The sequence below is a fragment of the Psittacula echo genome, assembly GCF_963264785.1.
Source record: "Psittacula echo genome assembly, chromosome: 7".
Taxonomy (NCBI): Eukaryota; Metazoa; Chordata; class Aves; order Psittaciformes; family Psittacidae; genus Psittacula; species Psittacula echo.
In genome coordinates, this window is record NC_137740.1 from 40,536,419 (window position 1) to 40,557,423 (window position 21,005).

The 21,005-nt window shown below is 39.7% G+C and overlaps 2 protein-coding genes across 2 annotated transcripts in view; one reads left to right on the forward strand and one right to left on the reverse strand.

Annotated features, from left to right (window-relative positions):
* Window positions 1-29: 29 nt before the first annotated feature.
* On the reverse strand, window positions 30-3,989 carry LOC308223762 (tubulin alpha-3 chain). Its single transcript, XM_080623201.1, has 4 exons — window positions 3,661-3,989; window positions 2,926-3,074; window positions 1,365-2,045; window positions 30-1,131 (listed from the first exon to the last, which is right to left on the reverse strand). The coding sequence occupies exons 1-4, from the start codon at window positions 3,977-3,979 to the stop codon at window positions 826-828; spliced, it is 1,455 nt and encodes a 484-aa protein (XP_080479327.1). The 5' UTR covers window positions 3,980-3,989; the 3' UTR covers window positions 30-825.
* A 4,224-nt stretch (window positions 3,990-8,213) lies between these two features.
* Window positions 8,214-21,005, forward strand: part of HLTF (helicase like transcription factor) — a 32,375-nt gene continuing 19,583 nt past the window's right edge. Inside the window, exons 1-12 of the mRNA XM_080622891.1 lie at window positions 8,214-9,309; window positions 10,510-10,717; window positions 11,298-11,464; window positions 13,552-13,691; window positions 14,673-14,770; window positions 15,515-15,589; window positions 15,802-15,993; window positions 16,145-16,240; window positions 17,083-17,131; window positions 19,068-19,155; window positions 19,886-19,965; window positions 20,911-21,000. Of these exons, the coding sequence (XP_080479017.1) occupies window positions 9,290-9,309; window positions 10,510-10,717; window positions 11,298-11,464; window positions 13,552-13,691; window positions 14,673-14,770; window positions 15,515-15,589; window positions 15,802-15,993; window positions 16,145-16,240; window positions 17,083-17,131; window positions 19,068-19,155; window positions 19,886-19,965; window positions 20,911-21,000 (1,303 nt within the window). The 5' untranslated portion in view covers window positions 8,214-9,289. The remainder of the gene's footprint in view (window positions 9,310-10,509; window positions 10,718-11,297; window positions 11,465-13,551; window positions 13,692-14,672; window positions 14,771-15,514; window positions 15,590-15,801; window positions 15,994-16,144; window positions 16,241-17,082; window positions 17,132-19,067; window positions 19,156-19,885; window positions 19,966-20,910; window positions 21,001-21,005) is intronic.

The window sequence follows — 21,005 nt, forward strand, 5'->3', positions numbered from 1 at the left end:
TCGGGATTTAGGACTAAATAGTTGAACATGGCAGGTCAGCAGCCAAGCACCCTACAAGTTTACTGTTTCCAATGCATATAAAAAGCTATAGTCATTTGAACATACCCATTAAAGGACATCAATTTTTGGGGTTGGGTTTTTTTTTGGGGGGTGGGTGTATTTTTTTTTTTTTCTTCACAAGGCAAATGTAGGAATGTAAAAAAAAAAGTTACATTCTTAAAGCAGGTAAGAGATCTACACCTCTATTTTTTATGTGAATCAAATGCAGGAGGTAGTTGGGTGGGTTCCAGTTGGAAAGTTTTAAACACTTTTCAATTATGAAGTTTTATGTCCTTAGCAATGGTATTAAGTGCTAGTTCTGTTTGAAAGTGTAATGGTATCTGCCATAACTAGTCAGAAGTACAGTATTAGTTAACTGTGGATACCTAAACATCTTCAGAAAAGTTTAGGTTCCTTTGGATCATGCAGACAGGCTTGGAATAGTAATGGCATTACTAGTGCTGTTAACAGCTTGAAACAACAGCAGTTTCCTGCTTGTGAAAAACCAAAAATGGAGTAGGTCTCAGAACATGTTGGTATCCCAGGGAAGTGTTTAGTTTCCCCAGTTTTTCTGTAATTTGCATGACAAGCTACTACTGTAATACACCATTTCAAATGATCCTTACTTAGCAAGTATGAACATACATAGTAAAGAAGAAAAAAAATAGAAAGTAGAACCTTTGAAACTTTATTTGAAAACAGGCAAACAAGTAGATGTTCTACAAACAGGGCTCTGCAATTCTTTTTTTTTTTTTTTTTTCCCTCTTTCTCTGCATTTTTCCAGACTTAGTTTTCTAAGTACTCATCTCCTTCTTCAGCCTCTGCTTCTACTGAGTCTATGCCGACTTCTTCGTAATCTTTCTCAAGGGCAGCCAGATCTTCCCGGGCTTCAGAAAATTCTCCTTCCTCCATTCCTTCCCCAACATACCAATGCACAAAAGCACGCTTAGCATACATGAGATCAAATTTGTGGTCGAGGCGAGCCCATGCTTCAGCAATAGCAGTTGTGTTACTCAACATACACACAGCCCGCTGCACCTTTGCAAGGTCACCACCTGGTACCACAGTTGGAGGCTGGTAGTTAATGCCCACCTTCAAAGAAAACATAAAAATTTTCCTTATGAGTGCTAAGGCTCAAAGGCTTATTTCTGCTAACAATCAAAAATCACCACGGTTATGAACAAATAAAATAGCTTACAGTTCTTCTGCACTTCATCAAAATATTTAACAGGGACATTACAACATTTTGGAATGACTATTACCTCTAAATACTATGCAATTGCTAATAAACCAAACATTAAGCACTTAAAAAGCACTGCAAGTACCTTGAATCCAGTTGGGCACCAATCCACAAACTGAATGGTACGTCTAGTCTTGATAGTAGCAATAGCTGCATTGACATCTTTGGGAACAACATCACCTCTGTATAACATGCAGCAGGCCATGTATTTGCCATGGCGAGGGTCGCATTTTACCATCTGGTTGGCTGGCTCAAAACAAGCATTAGTAATTTCAGCCACAGATAACTGCTCATGATAGGCTTTTTCAGCAGAGATGACAGGGGCATATGTTACCAAGGGGAAATGGATTCGTGGGTATGGAACAAGGTTAGTTTGAAATTCTGTCAGATCTACATTGAGGGCTCCATCAAAACGCAGTGAAGCAGTGATGGATGAAACAATCTGACCAATTAATCGGTTTAAATTAGTGTAAGTAGGACGTTCAATGTCAAGGTTACGACGACATATATCATAAATGGCTTCATTGTCTACCATGAAGGCACAGTCTGAATGCTCTAATGTTGTATGGGTAGTTAGAATTGAGTTGTAGGGTTCCACTACAGCAGTGGAAACTTGCGGTGCTGGATATATCGCAAACTCTAGTTTAGACTTTTTGCCGTAGTCAACAGAGAGCCTTTCCATGAGCAGAGATGCAAATCCTGAACCAGTGCCTCCTCCAAAACTATGAAAGATAAGGAAACCTTGCAGCCCTGTGCACAGATCAGCCTATAATGGGGTGGAAAAGAGTGGGAGAAAAAAAAAAAATTATTTTGCAGAAAGCAGTATTAAAATAATCATTCAACAGCATTTCCTTCTTAAGTGTGTTTTAGATTTTTATAATAAACCCCCCCAGCATTCTTGAAAGGTGGTCTTCCTTTTTTCCTGTGTGCCTTTTACTCAAAAGTACCAGTACCACTGTGTAACTTTTTCTAAATAGGCGTATTTTACTATTTAAAAATTGCTTTATTGTCTGTAATGCCATTTTAATTCTACTGTAAGCAAGAGCAGCTGAGCACCACTGTGATAAATTATTATAAATTACAGCTAGGTTGTATCTTTAGAATCTGTTTGTTCCCATTCTGGCTTTCAGCAAGTATCACTTAGATGTTGAAAACAAGTTTTTTATTTAAAATTACAAAAATTGAAAGACAATCACCATTTAGTTCGGAATCACATGATCCTATATGAGTTTCTCAGTGCAGTGTCAGCCATTTTAATGACTTTTTTTTTTTTAAGTATTCAACCAAAATCTGAGGTTGAGGGTACTATTTTGCACGACTTATAATGGGCATGAAATCAAACTGAAAATTACAAATAATAAAGTATAACAGCATTGTTACACTTGTTTAAGGCTTTTATAATGTTTCTGAGGTATCCTTAAAATACTTTCAAATACTGGTATTTCAAAGCCTGGGGGAAAAAAAAAAGTAGTAAGTTTTATTTACTGAATTCTTATTTAACTGGGGGCAGGAGCAAGAAGACCAAGTTTTAAACAATAAACTATGCACAAAATTCTGAGGGAAGAAACCACATCAAACCACTGTTATAGACAGATGTAGAGCTGTACCAATTATTTTAAATATGGACTTGCAGCATGAATTCGTACCAGTTTGCGAATGCGGTCTAGCACTAGATCAACAATCTCTTTTCCAATGGTATAATGGCCCCTGGCATAATTATTGGCTGCATCTTCTTTGCCAGTAATGAGCTGCTCAGGATGGAATAACTGCCTATACGTGCCTGTACGTACTTCATCTGTAAGAAAACAGATTACCACAACATAGATTCAATCTATTCAGTTCTGTGTGTGCCACTTAGTGACTACACACTAAGCGCACATGTCAAAACAGTGTAGACGGCATCCTTGACTATAAACAGCTCGCCTGACTGGACTAGAAAGCTGGCACAACTTCAGCTCTTTTGTTTAGAGGAAGATGTCAGGCATTCATAGAACAGTATTAGTTCCTGAAAAGAGGTTCACTCAGAAAATCTACATTACAGGTACAGACAAGATTCCAGATAGCAACTGAATGAAACTCTGGGTGCAGTGCAGCACTTTAGAAGAGTTTTGCTGTTTTCCAAATGTTGTTACCTGTAGAATGTCATTCCAAGCAACAATAATCTCAAATGTCAAAACAGCATGCAGACACACATCTTTTGAACTATAGGGTTCTGACCACACACACACACACAAAAACAAAAAACCACCACCACCACAAAAAAAAAAAAAAAAAAAAAAAAAAAAAACAACACCCAAAAAAACCCCACAAAGCCCAGACCATAAGTAATCTGTAGGGAATCTTCACTTTTATACTTAAGGTCTTTAATGTTGGGTACATACCAACAACAGTTGGCTCTAGGTCCACAAACACTGCCCTGGGAACGTGTTTACCAGCTCCTGTCTCACTGAAGAAGGTGTTAAATGAATCGTCTCCACCTCCCACAGTTTTATCACTAGGCATTTGACCATCAGGCTGGATTCCATGTTCAAGACAATACAATTCCCAACATGCATTGCCAATCTGTACACCAGCCTGACCAACGTGGATGGATATGCATTCACGCTGCAAATTGAAAACAGAACAATGAGATATGGGCCTACCTGTCTTCCAGATTTTCTTCTCATAATAACTAGTCATCTGTGGGTTGTATCTTTCCATGAGCTTTCTCTGGTTCAGTATCCCCTGGTTGCTCTTGAGTGACTATAACTCATCAAACTGTATGCTGCTTGCAAGATTCTACTTACCTTAGCTGACTCATGTGAGAGTATTGGAAGATCTTGAATAAAACACAGTCTCTGTGAACACATAGGTGAATATAGATTCATCCTCCCTTACCATGCTGCATGGATATTTTATCTTTAATATTCTGCTTAGTCTCTTTTTCATCTTCCTTTAGTCTTGGAAGACTTCTTTAGAGCATTCTCCAATTTCCTTTATTTGCTGCCAAATCATGTACTGTGCCAGAATTCCTCCTATATAGGACCAATTAGTGTGTCTTCCTTTACAATAAGCAGATATCTAACCCCTGGCAATTCATACATATTTGGGTTCCTTTGTGAAACCATCCAGAAGTCCCAATCAGATGTCACCTGCCAACTTTTAGCCAGCTACTTTGATTGTAAGCACTGTGCCATGAATGTTTGATCTCTCAATACCTTGATAATGTCTTACACCTTAGATGGAAATGAGCCGTTTTTCTAGCTTACTGTTATAGCATATCTAGGAAAAAGCTGAGGTGGAAAAACCCGGGCTACTCTTTCCTTGGTAGCTTCACCAAATCTTGTATTCTTACTTTCATGTTTTAATTTTCACGCCGTGGTTCTGTCATTAGCCTTTTGCCAGCCAAACTACTCCTGTGCTCGTTCCTACTTCTACTCAGCTGGCAGCCCGTTCCCAACGCTCTGCCCTGCCGCGCCCACCGCCGGCGCGAGAGGGCCCCTGCATCCAGCCCTGACGGAGCACGCGGAGCCGCGGAATGCTGATCCAGCACGTCCCCTCCCATTGGCTACGTGCAAGCTCCCGGCGCAGTGCACGCTAACAACAGCCCGAAGCGACAGAAAGCACAGGCCCAGCCGCTTACTGCCACGGTCTTTCCCGCCGCCCAGGTCAGGTTTCGGTCTGCCCCTCGTCTCTCAGCGAGAGACGCGAACTTAAGAGCAAGCCTCCGTTGTTTTTTTACATGTACCGTCTCACCAGCCGCCGTCCAGTTTTTATCCCTCCCATCCCTTTAACTATTATTACATTAATTTTTCTCCTCCTCCCCAGTCCTTTTGCCTTGCTGCTACTGCGGGTCGTTCTCACAGACTGCAAGTCCTACCAGAGCACGCGCTATCACAGGCTCCCCAAGCCGCCGCCGCTGCTACAGCGACCCTCCCAAGTACCCTTCCTCCGCCCAGCCGCGAGGACCCCGTTTCCCACCATAACGTCCGGCTAAGCTGAAACACTCCGGCTCCGCTGCAAACCGCCCCCCAAGCAACACCAACTGACTGCGACTAACCGCCTCGATCCCCTCGCCCTCGCGTGCTGGCTCCCCATTGGCTGTCACCCGGGCGGCGCAGAGGCGAGCAGAGCTCGCTGATTCGCCCTCCCGAAAGCGCGCGAGCGGAGCTGCCTGCAGCAGGTGGGGGCATCCCGCACTCGAGGTGCTGGGCTCTGCTGTGGGGGATGGGGATTGGGGGTGCGGCGGGGCTGTGTGGAACTGGCTTGACTCGAGTGCGTTGCTGCGCTGTCTGTTCTTAAGGCCGGGGAAGGTCTGCTAGGGGAACGGTGTAAGTGAGTTCACACGGCTCCGGACAGGAAAATAAGACCTCTGACAACCTGGAAATTTCTTTTAGCAGAGAAAGACCAGTAGCTGGAGAGATGAAGCTGGATATCCAGAACTGAAGTGAGCACGCTTAGTTGCTCTCTGGAGTAGATGCCATGCCATTTTCCTCTTTCTCTCCAAAGGGAAGCAAATAACAGATTTGCCATTAACAATAAATTGCCATAAACAACTGAGAAAACTTAAGATGAAATTGCTATTAATTCCTTGAAGCAAATGATGTGTAATTCATGTTAAGCAGGAGTCTAATGTAAGCTGAAATTTAATTGCAGTGCTTTGGGTTTTTCTAAGGTAAGTGTAATGACAAACATGCAAAGATAATCACTGCCACCTTTATAATTTCATAAAAGCAGATTAGCTTGTTAACTTGTTTGCTTTTAAATCCCTCACAGGGAGTTGATTTATCTTCTTTCCTTAGAGATGTTATTGACGAGTGAGCCAATCTCGTTTTAAAATATAAATTTATTAATTTGAGCAAGCGATAGCAGATAAAAAAACAGAGATGTATGAATAAGTTAGGCTCAAGTTATTGCTAGGCAAATCTGCTGTGTACTCCTCCTATTCCTGCCCAATATGACAATAGTTCAAGCTGGTCAGAATCACAACAAAGACAGAGGCCCTTTTCCATTACATTAACTTGTACAGCTTACTGGACCAACTTGTGAGTCAGTTGCTCCTGTAAGCAAAGGAGAGAAAAGCACTGCTATGGGATGATCTAGACTCTGAACTCTACCATACTCCCAAGGTGCTGTTTTTTCTTGTAGTGACCCATACCTATTTCACTCTGTCTCATACATTCCTTCCTGCATCTTCAGACTATCGGCTTGCTGAGAGTACTAAACTATGGGGATTTACTAATTTTTGTATATTTACTGGTGTGTCATTGATGCTGACTTACTGAGTACATTCCCTGCTGAAAGAGGCAGTTAAATCACAAAATTGCTATTACAAAGTGATCTCAAAGATAACCATTTATTTTAGTCTCATATTTTCTATTTATTGTTGAAATGTATGTGTAAGAAGCTACAATCATTTGTGTTTGTGTGAACAATTTTAGTTATATATTTTTCATCTCTTAAATTTGCTCTGTCGTGTGTATAAAAATTAGTTTAATTCTCATGAACTTTGGTGTTTAGAACTCTGCACAAACCTATAGGCCATGTTTTACTGGCAAAACTTTTGTATGGCCATGAATTTGACTCCCTGCTAGAAAGTTTTGCAGATCCATCTTGGAGCCAGCTGATACTGATTCCATTGGTCATGGGAGAAGCTTCTGGAAAACTACCAAAATCTTGCTGTGTGAATCCATCTGTAGATACTGAACTCCTGCAGAAAATACAGCCTTTCAGAGGCAGGACATAAGCTGCTGTACCGAACCTTTTATAGGATATGGTTTGTGCTGATCTCTGTGGTCTTGGCCGTATTAATCATATCAAATTGGAAAATACCCAGATGGGAGCATGCTGTTATTTTATAGATGACCAAGTCTGTATTTCTGGTATATTCAAGAGAAGATAACAGGACTTTTGCAAGCATTGTATGAAAGAAAAATTACAGAGGGGGCATAAGGAGACAGTATAGGGATAATAAACAGTATAAATGGAAGAAGTGAACTGTGCAAGTCAGCATGTCTGCCTGCAAGCCATTCTCTGTTGCAGGTTTTGATGGAGCTGTAGGTGTTGGAAACTCACTGTTAAAACTCCAGCTCCCATGTCTCCTGGCTTGCCCAAGAGTAGTTTTCCTTTCAGTCTGTCACATGCATTGCTTAAGAGTTAGGAAGCAGGTGAGAACCAGTCCAGTTTGCAGAAGAGCTTATGCTGGAAAATTACTGTGAATGAATTCTCTTTGTCACTTTTTGTTTTGTGATGCATGTATGAGTCCTTATGGAAATGTTCCATCTTTTTTCTTTTTTTTTTTTTTCCCCAAAAAAGTCTTAAGAAACAGTTTCTAAGAATCCTGTCTTACTATAGTTTTCCTTGTAAATATATAGCTTTAATTGTGAAAGTTATAATACAAGTTTTATTTCACTATTTGTGACCTATGAATTTGCACTGACCAACTGTCCTGGGTTTAAACCACAACACCAACACAGGTACACAGACAGATTTTAAACTCCATCTTCTTCTGAATCTATGACAATGTGGCAATAATTCAATGAAAAACAGGTTCTTGCCTAGAAGACTACACTTCTGTTTGAAAGATCTCTGTAGACTGAAGTTAAAATTGGCTTGTAAAAGATTAGTCAGTCTCAACGCTGCCTAGGACCATGGCAATATCTTATATTATTATAGTATAAATCTTAAAGAGAAGACATTATGTATTCACACAGAAGAAAGTTCTCTCAAAAATCAGTCTTAGAGTCTGGGGTTTATGTTACTGCCTTTGCCTCTGACAAAGTCTGGCAAATCTATTACAAGACAGCAAATTTACTCATCAGATACATTTGATTTTAACGGTAGCCCAGTTTGCCCTGATGAAAACCTTTATACAAAATTCGTTGGCAAAGTTTTAAAGGTAAATAAAAGCTGAATTTTGGTTTCTTTTTGTTGTTGTTCATGTAGTGGTGTTTTTTGGTTTGAGTTGTTTTTGTGTGTGGTTTGTTTTCTTTTTTTAACATTAACCAGCATCTTTAGATAAAACTGCATGACTTTCTTTCATCTAGCATCCAGGTTTATCCAAGAAGACTGCTGCATAAATCCCTTTTTTTGACAAAACATTTTTCAATGGATAACAGCAGCTGGATCAGTGACTTAATGAAACAGTTTCTTTTTATTTATTTAATGGCATGTAGTAGCACCCTGGAATGGTGGGTGGTAGTACTCGGTTTTTAGCAAAGGAAACTTTCAAAACTTGCCCCCCCCCCCTTTTTTTTTTTTTTTTAATTAACAGTAGGCCAAGCCAATGAAGAAGAAAAAAATCTTTCCCTCATCTGCTGTCAGTTACAGCAAGTATCTACTTAAAATTACAGCTCATTCGGTTACAATCTTGGGGAGAAGCTGCAGGAAACTTCAGAGTGGTTTCACTCAAGTGACACGAAAATGTTTTTCAAAAGGCTCTATCCTGTAATGGTATAAATGTTTTTAATTGTCACTAACCGTGGCAGTGATTGATGACGTCACAGATACTTAACGATTTTCAACAACGTGTGTCTCTGCATAAGGTGTCATACCATATGCTTTCACTTTTAGTGTATTAGAAATGCTACTTTCTACATCAGATTTTTGTTACAAGATGAATTTATGGAAAACAGCATTCTGGACAGCCTCATGCTTTGTCCTTTCACTTTCTTGGCATCTTTGTAAACTCGTGAGCAGTTTCTTGTCTGTAACTTACAGTTAACTAGTTGTATGTGGCACACGCGCAAAGCCGAGAGCCCCGCAGAGATGGGTGCGCAACATGTCTGCCGGATAACGCCGCATTACGGCGACTGCGCCGGTCGCGGGCTGCGCGCCGCCGGAAGAGGCAGGAAAGAAGCGTCTTCGTCAGGCCCGTGGTGCTTTCATTGGCCAACGTCTCCGAAGCCTCGCCCTGGTATTAGTGGCCACTGTTGGGTCTGGTGTGCGGGTGCACGGTCAGGAGCGGTGCGGGTGTAGCGTTCGCTGGTTCTGCAGGCCGCGGGAGCCTCGCTGGCGGTGCTGCTACCGGCCATGTCGTGGAAGAAGCCCAGGTGAGGCGGACGGGGTGGTGGTGGACGCTGGGACGTGCCGGTGTTGACCCGCTTTGCGGCGTGTATCTTCTGTACTGGGCCGCTTCGCGCCTCTTCCTGCGAGCGGCCGCCGCAGCGAACTGAGGTGGCTGGCGGAGAAACTGCGTCTCTGCCACCCTGTGCTTGCCCTGATTGATGTGTGATGAGTGCCGAGCCGTTCCTGCTGCTTCTGCGTTCTGGCAGGACGCCCGGAGAGGGGTTCCCCTGGGCAGCGGCAAAATGGCTTGTGGTAAACCCCGGCTGGCTCGTCTGCAATTAGCACAGCAAAGCCTCTTAAACTTTGTGTCTGGGGAAATGGAATGCCGATTGAACAGTAACTTTAGATATCATTTGCAAAAGAAATCAAAGTTTGCTATGCCAAGCTCTGAATAGCTAGTGTATGGTATTTAGTTATTTAAGTTGGCAGTACTCTTCAATTAATCTAGCAACACAGAGGTGTAGTTTTGTGATCCACCAAAGGTCATAATTGCTATGTATCAGTTGAAACTTGTATTGAGATTTTATTGTTAAAGTACCCGTGTTAAAAACAGTTGTTAATATCTCAGTCTTCACTCAAGCACACATTAAATGTGTAGGCAGATATCTTTCCATCTCTTCATATTCAGTAATGTGGGCTACTAGGTGTATCTCATCAGCAGAAGGGAAGCCTGGCTAGCAGAAGTTTGTATTAGAAGTACATAGTGTAATTACCTGGCCTAAGTTGGAGCAGCTGGTTATCTCTGAAGTTTATTATAAAGCAATAGTACATGTCAGGGTGTGAAAGTGAGCTTAATAAATATGTGGAGTTGTTTTAGCATTTCAGGTTTTGTGGCTATAAGCCACACATGCAGCTGCAAATAGATTTTAAGCCTGTGAGGGAAGGTAGGGTGGAATGCACTGATGCCATAGTTTGGTGAGTTAAGTTGTCAGCTCTTTATTGTAATTGACTTAAACTAGTCTATTTGGGATTAAAAAATGGCAGACATTTTCTTCCAATACAAAACTTTTTTTTTTTTCTTTTCATCATGTTTCCAGGTAAAATTTTCCTAGGTAAAGTTGTAAAACTTGGAGTTTATAGGTAGCAGTATGGAAAGGGGTAAAATAGATTACAAGGAAATAACTCCTCTGTTGTTATTGCTATTAAAGTTATTGTCAAATATTTCACACTTTGTCTTTCTGCAGAGATGGTGCCAGAGGATGCTCTCAATATAACGTCTACAGAGAAGAGGGAAACTCTTCCCATTTCTCCTCTTCTGACTTGTCCACCAGTCTTGGGTTGGAAGGCTTCTCTGTAAGTGACACACCTGGAACAGAGGAGGACACAGACTCAGCTGTCTTATATGGAACTTTGCGAGGAAGTGTTGTTGGATTACGGTACTACACAGGGATTGTAAGTGCATGATATATTATAAAGCAGAATAAAAAGTTGTGAGCTTCAGAAAAAAATACATTTAATTAAATTTTAATAATTTGTGGAACTTTTGACTAAGTTTAATTACGATAGGTATTTTCTCCTAACTTGCTGTTTTCAACATTCTTCACAGGAAGTACTTAATCTAAAACATTCTGATTCAAAATGCAATTAAGATAGCAAGCTTTCAAATCTGATTTTGTTATTGGGTAGCTCTCCTCATCCACATAAGGGAAATGAAAGTGACTGAACACAAGAAGTTAGTTAGGTCTTTGAACTGCTTACACTGTCAGAAAGGGATGTTTATTCCCTTATGAAATGTGGTAGGAGTTGAAGGAAATTCTTGCTCTCAGGATTACTTTTGAAATTGCTGATAACTCCTTGGTAGCTCTTCTGTAATGCTTTTTGTATTTTGAGTAAGTGGTAGCTTGACTGACTGAACAGAATGCTATACCAAATTAATCTTTATGATATTTAAGGCAATGTGTGATAGATATTTCTGCAAATAATTTGCACCTAAGTTAATGTGTTCTGGTGTTTGTTTGTTTTGCTTTGTTAGGTTAATAACAATGAAATGGTTGCACTTCAGAGAGAGCCCAATAATCCTTATGATAAAAATGCAGTGAAAGTGAATAATGTGAATGGAGACCAGGTAGGCCATATAAAAAAAGAACTAGCAGCAGCATTGGCAGGCATTATGGACAACAAACTAGCATTAATTGAAGGGTAAGTGTGAAGATTATGTTTTCGGTTCTATGAATAATAGAAATGTTTTTGGTTGCTACACTAGCAAATTCTAAAAACTATAAGAGTTCTCTTTTGACTCACATGGCAGCTCTTTATAATGTAGAATCAGAACAGTTTGGATTGGAAGGAACCTTAAAGATCATCTAGTTCCAACCCCCCTGCCATGGCCAGGGGCTCCTTCCACTAGACCGGGTTGCTCAAAGCCCCGTCCAGCCCGGCCTTGAACACTGCCAGGGATGGGGCATCCACAACTTCTTTGAGCAACCCGTTCCAGTGTCTCACCACCCTTGTCATGAAGAACTTCCTCATAATCTAAATCTACCCTCTTTCAGCTTGAAGCCATTCCCCTTTGTCCTGCCACTACAGGCCCTTGTTAAAAGTCTCTCTCCAGATTTCTTGTAGGCCCCTTAGGTACTTGAATACTGCTCTAAGGTCTCCCTGGAGCCTTTTCTTCCCCAGGCTGAATAACCCCAGCTGTCTCAGCCTGTCTTCATAGGAGAGGTGCTCTAGCCCTTTGATCATGTTTGTGGCCTCCTCTGGACTGGCTGTTAACAGGTCCATGTTATTCTTATGTTTGGGGCTCCAGAGGTGAATGCAGTACTCCAGGTGGGCTCTCATGAGAGCAGAGTAGAGGAATACTCACTAAAGTTTCGTGTTTTCAGACTCTTCATTCTTCTGTTGAGCTACATGCATGCAGTTCATTCTTTTCTGTATGATAAAATGTAGAGACGTTAGAGCAAATTCAGGATGATGCTCCAAAGGGCTTTGGTAGACCTCAACGAACAAAACGGTGTTTATATTTGATATTGTACTGATGGGAGCCTGTTCAATCTAAGGCAACTAAAGGCCCACACTAAGACCCTAAATCATCTTGTCCATCAACTGCTTTTTGCTGATGATGCCGCCCTTGTTGCCCACACAGAAGCAGCTCTGCAGCGCTTAACATCTTGCTTTGCGGAGGCAGCTGAGCTTTTTGGGCTGGAAGTCAGCTTGAAGAAGACAGTAGTTCTCTACCAACCTGCACCACAAGAAGATTATCATCATTCCCACATTACCATTGGCGAGTCAGAGCTTAAGTCAGTTCAGCAGTTCAGCTATCTGGGAAGCATTATTTCCTCGGATGCCGCGATCGACAAAGAGATAGACAACAGAATAGCAAAGGCGTATAGAGCCTTCAGAAAATGCCATAAAAGAGTCTGGTGCAATAAACACCTGAAGAAAAGTATGAAGATTAATGTCTATAGAGCCATTGTACTGTCTACTCTTTTATATGGGTCTGAATCACAGGTTATCTACCACCGTCGCCTGCGGCTCCTCAAACGCTTTCATCAGCGCTGCCTCCGTACAGTTCTAAACATCCATTGAACTATGTGTCAAATGTTACTGTCCTTGAACAGGCAGGGGTCACCAGTATCGAGGCCATATTGCTGAAATCATGGCTGTGCTGGGCAGGGCACGTCTCTAGGATGAAGGATCACTGCCTCCCTAAAATTGTATTTTACGGTGAACTCGCCACTGGTTGCCTCAAGAGAAGTGCCCCAAAGAAGAGATACAAGGACTCCCTGAAACAATACCTCAGCCTTGGCCATATTGACTACCATCAGTGGTCCACCTTGGCCTCCGATCGGGAGACTTGGAGACACACCGTACATAACGCTGTTGTCTCCTTTGAGAACACACACAGAATTAGTCTCGAGGAGAAAAGACAACATAGAAAGAATCGCGCCCCGCCTATACTGCCCAAGGAGACCTTCGCTGTGCTTCTTGCAACCGGATTTGCCTATCCCACACTGGCCTTTTTAGTCATCAGCACGCTTGTAGTAAGCGTGGGTAAAGCCCTTCCCAAATCTTGGTTCATGAAGTCAAGCCACGATGAGAGCAAATTCCTTAATGATTGTTGTGGAACTCTTAAATTAACTGCATGTGGTGGTTTGTATTGAAGGTTCATGGAGTATGAGAACTAACAACTATCTGGAACATCTTGCTGAAGAACTAAGAAGTTTTTTATGGAAAAGTCAAACACTAAAAAAATTACTGTTGTGGTTTTTTCTCCTGCTTTTTATCAGGGTTGTCCCTTACGGAGCAAAAAATGCCTTTACCATGCCTGTACAAATGAGCTTTTGGGGAAGAGAAGAAAACAAGGAAGCAGTGCTAGATCAGCTAAAAAGGCATGGATTTAAATTGGCTCCTCCTCTGAAAGGCAAGTGTTGAAGTTTGGGTTTGAGTTGGGTTTTTTTTCCTTTTAGAATATTCAGATTGAACTTGCCACTGGTTGAAACAAATGTTTGAGGGCTTAATTCTTGTCATTATCTTGTCATTCACAAAATGATTTTTTAACTTAGTTGGGGAATAATGCAGACCCCACAGCTATTGATTTCAAACTTTATAGGACACAAAAGTATATTTCATGTTACCTGGCAGCAACTGGAGAGACAGTTGAGCAACCTCAGAAACATACTTGATTCCGTAAGTTCTTTAAAAATCCATAATGATTCCCTGAATTTCTCTAGATTGTTTTGTATTTTTTTTTTTTTTTAAACAGGTCAGACCCTTTCATAGGGAGAGGTTTTCAGGGACACTGCTGCCTTTTAGGAAAGTGCTGGGGCATGAATGCTACTTGTGAGGTGTGAGTAAATAGAGATGAGATGTCTCTAAACAAATGAGCTTAGCAGACATGATGCTTTGTGGAGCCAGCCTTGCACAAAAAGCACCTGTGCTCCTGGAGCTAAGCTTTGTTGAAGCAGTGGTAGTCAGGATAAGGATGTGAGCAGAAATAAACACCTGGTGAGGGATAGATCTTGTTCGACATATACTGAGAGTTCAGTTTTTATCTTACAGGTTGCATTGCACAGTCAGTTGAAAAAGAGTTTGCAGTAGGAAAAAAAAAAGGATTTTGCATTATCAGTTGTTGTACTGTCACCACGTGACACAGTAATTTTTAAGAAATATGGTTGCCATCTTGAAGGATCCCAACCTGTAGCTCATTGCCTGTGAGTCTAACAAAGGTTTGTAGAAAGTCTTTGGCCCAGTGAAAGTAAAGGGTAAATTGAGGCTAAGAGAAAGTGAAAGATACTGTTTTATAGCCCACAATCTGATCAGCATTGTTACTTAGAAGCCAGTGAAGGTTGAGATTGGGAAGTCATCATATGGTTGTGTTTCAAAATACTATCCTTTTAATGGCACATAGGTTCAGAATGTGATTTTGCATCAAAGTGGATTTCTGGGAGAGCTGGTCCTAGTTACAGTGCTCCAATTCATGCTGCTGTGCAGTTGACACCTGAACAGGTTTGCATTTCATATTTAAATACTTGGAAGTTGAAATTTAAACAGTGGGGGCCTTTAATTTTTCATTAACAAAGCAGTTCTTGTGAAGTGGAAGTCTGTTGTCTTCCCCCGCACTCCGTTTTGTGAGTCACCAGTCTGGTTTGAAGTCATCTTGAACTTTTGAACTTTTTTTATACTGTGAGGAGACATTTTAGCTGTGACAGCCTTCAGTCCCGTGTGATTTTGGAAAGTTTTAGTTGTTCAGTAACTTACTTTTTACACTGTTGAGGTGGTGTCTCTGTCCTAATGCTTTATCACATAACATGTGTGTTCCCAAGTGAAAATGAAATCAGACTTCCAGGCTTTTATCTTCAGATTGGCCCAGGGTGATGTGTGAAGGGTTGGGTGGTGGTTTAGTTTTGGTTTTGCTTTTTGTTTGCTCTTTCAAATTAGAGTGAAGTAGTTACTTTAATGAGTGTTGTACAAGGATGCAAATATATTTAGGCATTCCTTCTTAAGCTCTTGCTTGTATTGGCGTGTGATTGTCTTGGAAAAAACTGAACTTCATTTTTATGTAGCAGTAGCTAACAAACATATTCCAGCAAATCAGGTCTAAAGTGAGACCTCTCTATAGATCTATCTATATATCTAGACCTATCTATACTGATTACCATATGACAAATAATTTAATAGTCATTGATTGTTTAGTGAGATTATTTTTAATTGCAATAATTTTAATTGCATTTTTTGTTTTTATTTATGCAGCTTAAAAGTGAATTTGACAAATTGTTTGAGGAGCTGAAGGAAGATGATAAAACTTCTGAACTGGAAGGAGCAGAGGTATTTCTTAAGCTAGAAACCATATAAAAAGAAAAGTACTTAAACATCTAGATGCATGTTTAGCTTTGTCTGGATACAGGAGATGCTTGAATCGGGGGGGGGGGGGGGGGAGAAATAGTAGATACGAAGGACTTTATAAAAATTTTTTTGTTCCAAAAATGAAATGTCATACTTAATATGTGAATAGTACATAATATATCTCTAATTTGCAGGCTGTTGCCACACTCTTGCTTCCCCATCAGAAGCAGGCTTTAGCTTGGATGGTTTCACGGGAGAACAGTAATGATTTGCCACCATTTTGGGAAGAGAGAAGTAACTTGTACTATAATACACTTACAAATTTTGCAGAAAAGAAGCGGCCTAAAAATGTTCTTGGAGGAATACTGGCTGATGATATGGGACTGGTAATACTTATGAAGCTTGTTTTGGTTTTTGTTTGTTTTTGTTTTGTTTGGGGGAGCGGAGTCTAAATACAGAACATGTGCACATGTTTCTTGATTGGTTGAGCATTTGGTTCATTCTGTGGAAGATATGACATTCTTTTCTGTTATGCAGGGTAAAACACTTACTACTATTGCATTGATTCTCACAAATTTTCAAGATGGCAAGCCTCTTCCTGTTCAAAAGATCCCAAGTGATAAGTTTTATGAGGTGAGATGAAAGCATTGATATAGTTAATAAAAAACCCCCTATGCCTAGTAACTTTCTGCATGGTGAACTTTGTATATGTTTTGTAGAAAATGAATATTACTTAAGTACATTAAGAGGAAGAATAGGGTAGATTATTTGAAGGTAGGTGGACTATGCTACTTCAGAGTGTATAACTGAGCTGTATACTGTGTTATCTTAGGAGTATATGCTTAAGTATCCTTGAAAGAAGAATAAGGAGGATTAAACACTTCTCAGTGTTAAGTTTTATAAATTCTGAAGTTTCTTATACATTTTTCTAAAAGGCGAGTTGTGACTGCACAAATAGATGTGTTTTTTTTTTTTTGTGGGGTTATGCATGTGTAGTTCCTGTGGGGTTTTGAGGAAATGCCTGTAACAACTAAAATAGCAAGCAGAGGGCCTTGGTGTAAAGCAAATAAATAAATATATCTCTTGGCTTTTATTTTTGCCAAATACTTGAAATGAAGTGAGGAGGGGAAACTACAGTAAGTAAGCAAACTTACCAGTGTGCAAACTCTTCTTGGGTAGTGCAGTTCAAGTGCTTTTTGTTTTTATTAAGACATGATTTTGAAGATAATGAAATAAATGAAAGGCTAGGATTAGGTCTTTATTATGCAATATTCTCTGACAGTGTTAATGCTGGGAGGTGTGTTTTGTATAAATACAGCTTTTTCAGCACCTTTAAGTGACTGACTGACTTGCCACTGAGTGAGTCTTTCATGATTCAGAGCAGTAATTAATCACTGGTCAGATTAGTGTAATAATGCTATTGGCATTTTTTCCAGTTGCTACATTAAAGAATAAAAGTTTCCATTCCTCAATAGGAATCCGGTACTAACAGCATGAACAGCGTTGGACGCAGACTATGTAAAGGTGACAGCAAACTAAAGTCCAGTAATGTTCGCATGATAATTAATGTTATGGTCTGGAGTACTCTTAGTCTGTGGTCAGTGCTAATCTTCACAAACTCTTGACAAACTAAGTATCTCAGAGAGGTATTTGAAACATACCTTTAAAGATGTTTCAGTTGACATATGAAAGGATGAGTGCCTTGTGAGAAAGTTGAATCCTGCCAGGAAAGTTACCACATTCCAGAATTGGATTCAGAGTTCCTTTTGCTTTCGTTTTTACTTCCTCATAGGTAAAACAGGAGCACTTATGCATCTGTTAAAATCTTGTTTGTTTAAAGATTAGTAGCTAATTGCAATTAGCTTCTGTATCAAGGGTTTTTTTTTTTTTTAATATGTGTATTTTAAAGTAATGAGCGAATGACAAGTATTTAGAAGGATTTTGTCACACCTGTCGCTTTCAGGTTGTATCAGGAGAATGTACAGATGTATATGAAAAATTGTAATTGCTGTTAGTAAGTTTTGTAGCTCCTCATGCTCTTGAAAATGCTGAAAGAAATGTATGGGGCTTGAAGTTTTTTTGCTGTGCCTCTTCCTCATGTGCAGGAATTTTAATATAGATGGCCTAACTGATAGCACAAGAATCATAAAATGGTCAAGGTTGGAAAGGACCTTAAGCTCATCTAGTTCCAACCCCTCTGCCATGGCCAGGGGCACCTTCTGCTAGACCAGGTTGCTCAAGGCCCTGTCCAGCCTGGCCTGGAACACTGCCAGGGATTGAGCATTCCCAGCTTCCTTGGGCAGCCTCTTCCAGTGCTTCACCAATCTCCCAGTAGAGAAATGTAAAAGTAAGATAAATGAAAGGGACTGATAAGGAGAGAACACAGTATGAAGTGCCTCTGGTGAAAGTTATTTTTACAAGTACTCTGGAAAGGAGGAGAAGCAGATGTCCATGAGGTCAATATGAGTGTTTTCAGAAAAAACAGAACCTTTACCAAAATTGAAAAACCTAGTAGTATCCAAATTTTTGTTTTCGTTTTGTTCCAGAGCATCAAGCATTTTAATGAGTTACTGTTTACAGCAGTGAGGGGAGAGCTTATTTCTACTATTATTTAATTTGAAAAAAGTGATGATAACATCTTTCAAACCCTTACTACACCCTGCCTTCCATTTCTCATTCTGTTATACATTAAATTGGTATCTGTTTATTGAGACTTTGCAAGGTTTGCCATCTTCAGGACTTTATTAAATCTGTATTAAGGTTTAAATCTGGAATCAAGGATGAATTCACTTACCTGAGTTTTACCAAAACTCTTTCTGCAAGCACTGGTGCCTTCAGTTTTGATAGCAACTCTGTCTTGATATGTTTTCTTTTTTGCGTTTTTTTCTGATCTGCAGAGTTCAGAGATGATGTTTTGGTCTGATAAAGACTTTCAGAAAACAAACCAAAACCTGCCAAAAACCCCAAACCAAAACAACTCCCTTGCGACAACCCTAACACCCTGGACATCTGTGATGTTATTACCACTTTTTTCTTTTAATGTTGCCATTGTTAATTTAGCTTTTGGCAATGTAGAAATTGATAAGGTCAAACCTTACTAATTAATGGTTATTATTAATTAGTAAGGTCATTTAGCATTTAAGACTTCTATGAAGAACTTTACTGTTAACAGTGCAATGCTTATATTTGTGTTTTTCTTCTTTACTTGACGGTTTGTTTTTGACCACTTGCAAACACAGTACATGTTTTATGACTTCATAAATATTTAAGATTGTTTAAAGAGTATTTTTATTTTTCGTTTTTGGTCACAGTATCAGTAGCACTTGTCCCATGCAGAACTAAGGTTGTTTTAAAAGAAATTCGCACTTGTTCTTGATTAAGTTGTTTTATGCTAAAGTTGGTTTGATAATTGAGCTTAAGACTATGTGTATTTTTCATAAATACTATTTTCTTTATAAAGACTCTAGCAATGTGATGGACCCTGGTGTTTCTAGCATAAAAAAGTTGGAAACTGCTCCTCTGAAGTACTCAAGTTGTCTTCCAAAAAGGTAGATTATTGGAATAATATTTTTGTTGGTTTCATATGTAGATTTTGAGTAAACATAAAGTGATATGTGGTTAATATTAACCTTAGCCTAAAATGTGTTCCTGCTTTCTCCTCACCTTTCACTATGCTATATATCTGCTTACATTTATCATTAAGTGTTCTGTATCTGTGTTGCACTTTGAAATATATTTAAAAAGCATTTACTTATTCAGCGAGGGTTGTGTGACTGCTTGCTCGCATGTCTCCTTGACTAGTAAAGGTGTCTAATATCATCAGTGTGTGGCATGCTAAAAAACAGGCTGTGAAGTAAATCTTTCTTCTAGTATTAATTGGGTTTTTAGGTGTTTAGAAATACTTTGCAGGCATGCTTCTGACAGGAACAGCTTTGGACTCATGAAGTTATGAAGCTTACTAACATGTTTGAGCCTTCCCACCACACTAGCCTCTTATAATTGCAGTGAACTTCGGTGATAATCTGTACCACATTTTATGAGCATCATTCACCCTGCAGCTCTGTGTTCTGTGCTTTCCTTTTTCAAATCCTTAGAATCAGTGAATTTTGAAATCATAGTGGTATCTTGTTTGCAATATCAAGTTCATTTGCTTAATGCGCTTGAGATTTAATGTATAAAATTTGGGCAGAAGTAGAGTTGTGGGGTTTCTTTCTCTCTCTTTTTTGTTTTTTGGTTTTTTTTTTTTTTTCTTCTCCTTTCCGAATGATAATACCTTAGTGATAAAGCCAAGAAACCCAGATACTCAGGAAGCAGTGACTTGGGAGAATCTGAAGATTTGCTACTGCAACAAACCAAAAGTAAGTTGCAAGGAATTTCTTTTTTTATTAGTTGGTTACTGTGACACCTGGTGTCTGTCTTCCTGAAGCCAACCCAGAAAGGGTTTCTAATTAACTGGAGAAGGAATTAACTAAACTTGAGGGGTTTTGTGCTTTGTTTTTTTGTGTTTTGCTCAACCAGAACTTTTAAGCAGAAAATTTTAGACATTGCTGAACAGGAAAGCAGTATTTTAGTTTCAAATGTTGTGGTCTGTTTCCTTAGCTAAAGGAGAGGTGGTGTAACAAGCTATAAGCAGGGTAAAACAGATGGTGAAAAACACAATTTATTAAGATTTCTAGAGTTTGACATAGACCTGTTGTCAGGGCACTAGTGTTGGAAAAACGAATTCAAAAAATTTTTTTTTGTTTGTTTTTGTGGGGTCTTTTTTTTGTTTGTTGATTTTTATTTTTTTTTTTTTTTTTGGTGAAAAATACCTGAAATGTCTTGAAGAGGCAAGAACACATGTCATTTGTTGAACTAAGTATGCATGAAAAAAAAAAGGGGGGGCTAATGGCACTCTGGAGTAAGCAGTTAAGTTTAGGTTTAAAATACTGAGTGGAACCTATGCTAAGGTAAACAACTGGTAAACTGCATTCCTCTGAAGACTCATAACCTGAAATAGATGTATAGGATACTATATTTCTGCACATATGCCTCTCAAACTTCAAGGAATATCTGGGTCATGCTCTTAGCTGTATGGTTTAGTTTTAGGTAGTCCTGCAAGGAGCAGGGAGCTGGACTTGATGATCCTTATGGGTCCCTTCCAACTCAAGATATTCTACATTACTGCATAGGAAATATTCTATGTTATTGTATAGGAAAGGAGAAGTAATCTGCATAACGGGCTTGATGAAACATGTCATAAAAATAAATGCACACATACGTTCTGCATGATGTGAAAAATCCATGTGTGTTGGGCTTTGCAGCAACTTCCTTTGTTATCCAAGAAGATCCAGGCTTTGCATCTGTTCTTCTACCTCCATCTACTTCTTTAAAAAAACGAACAAAGAGAAAAGGTAAT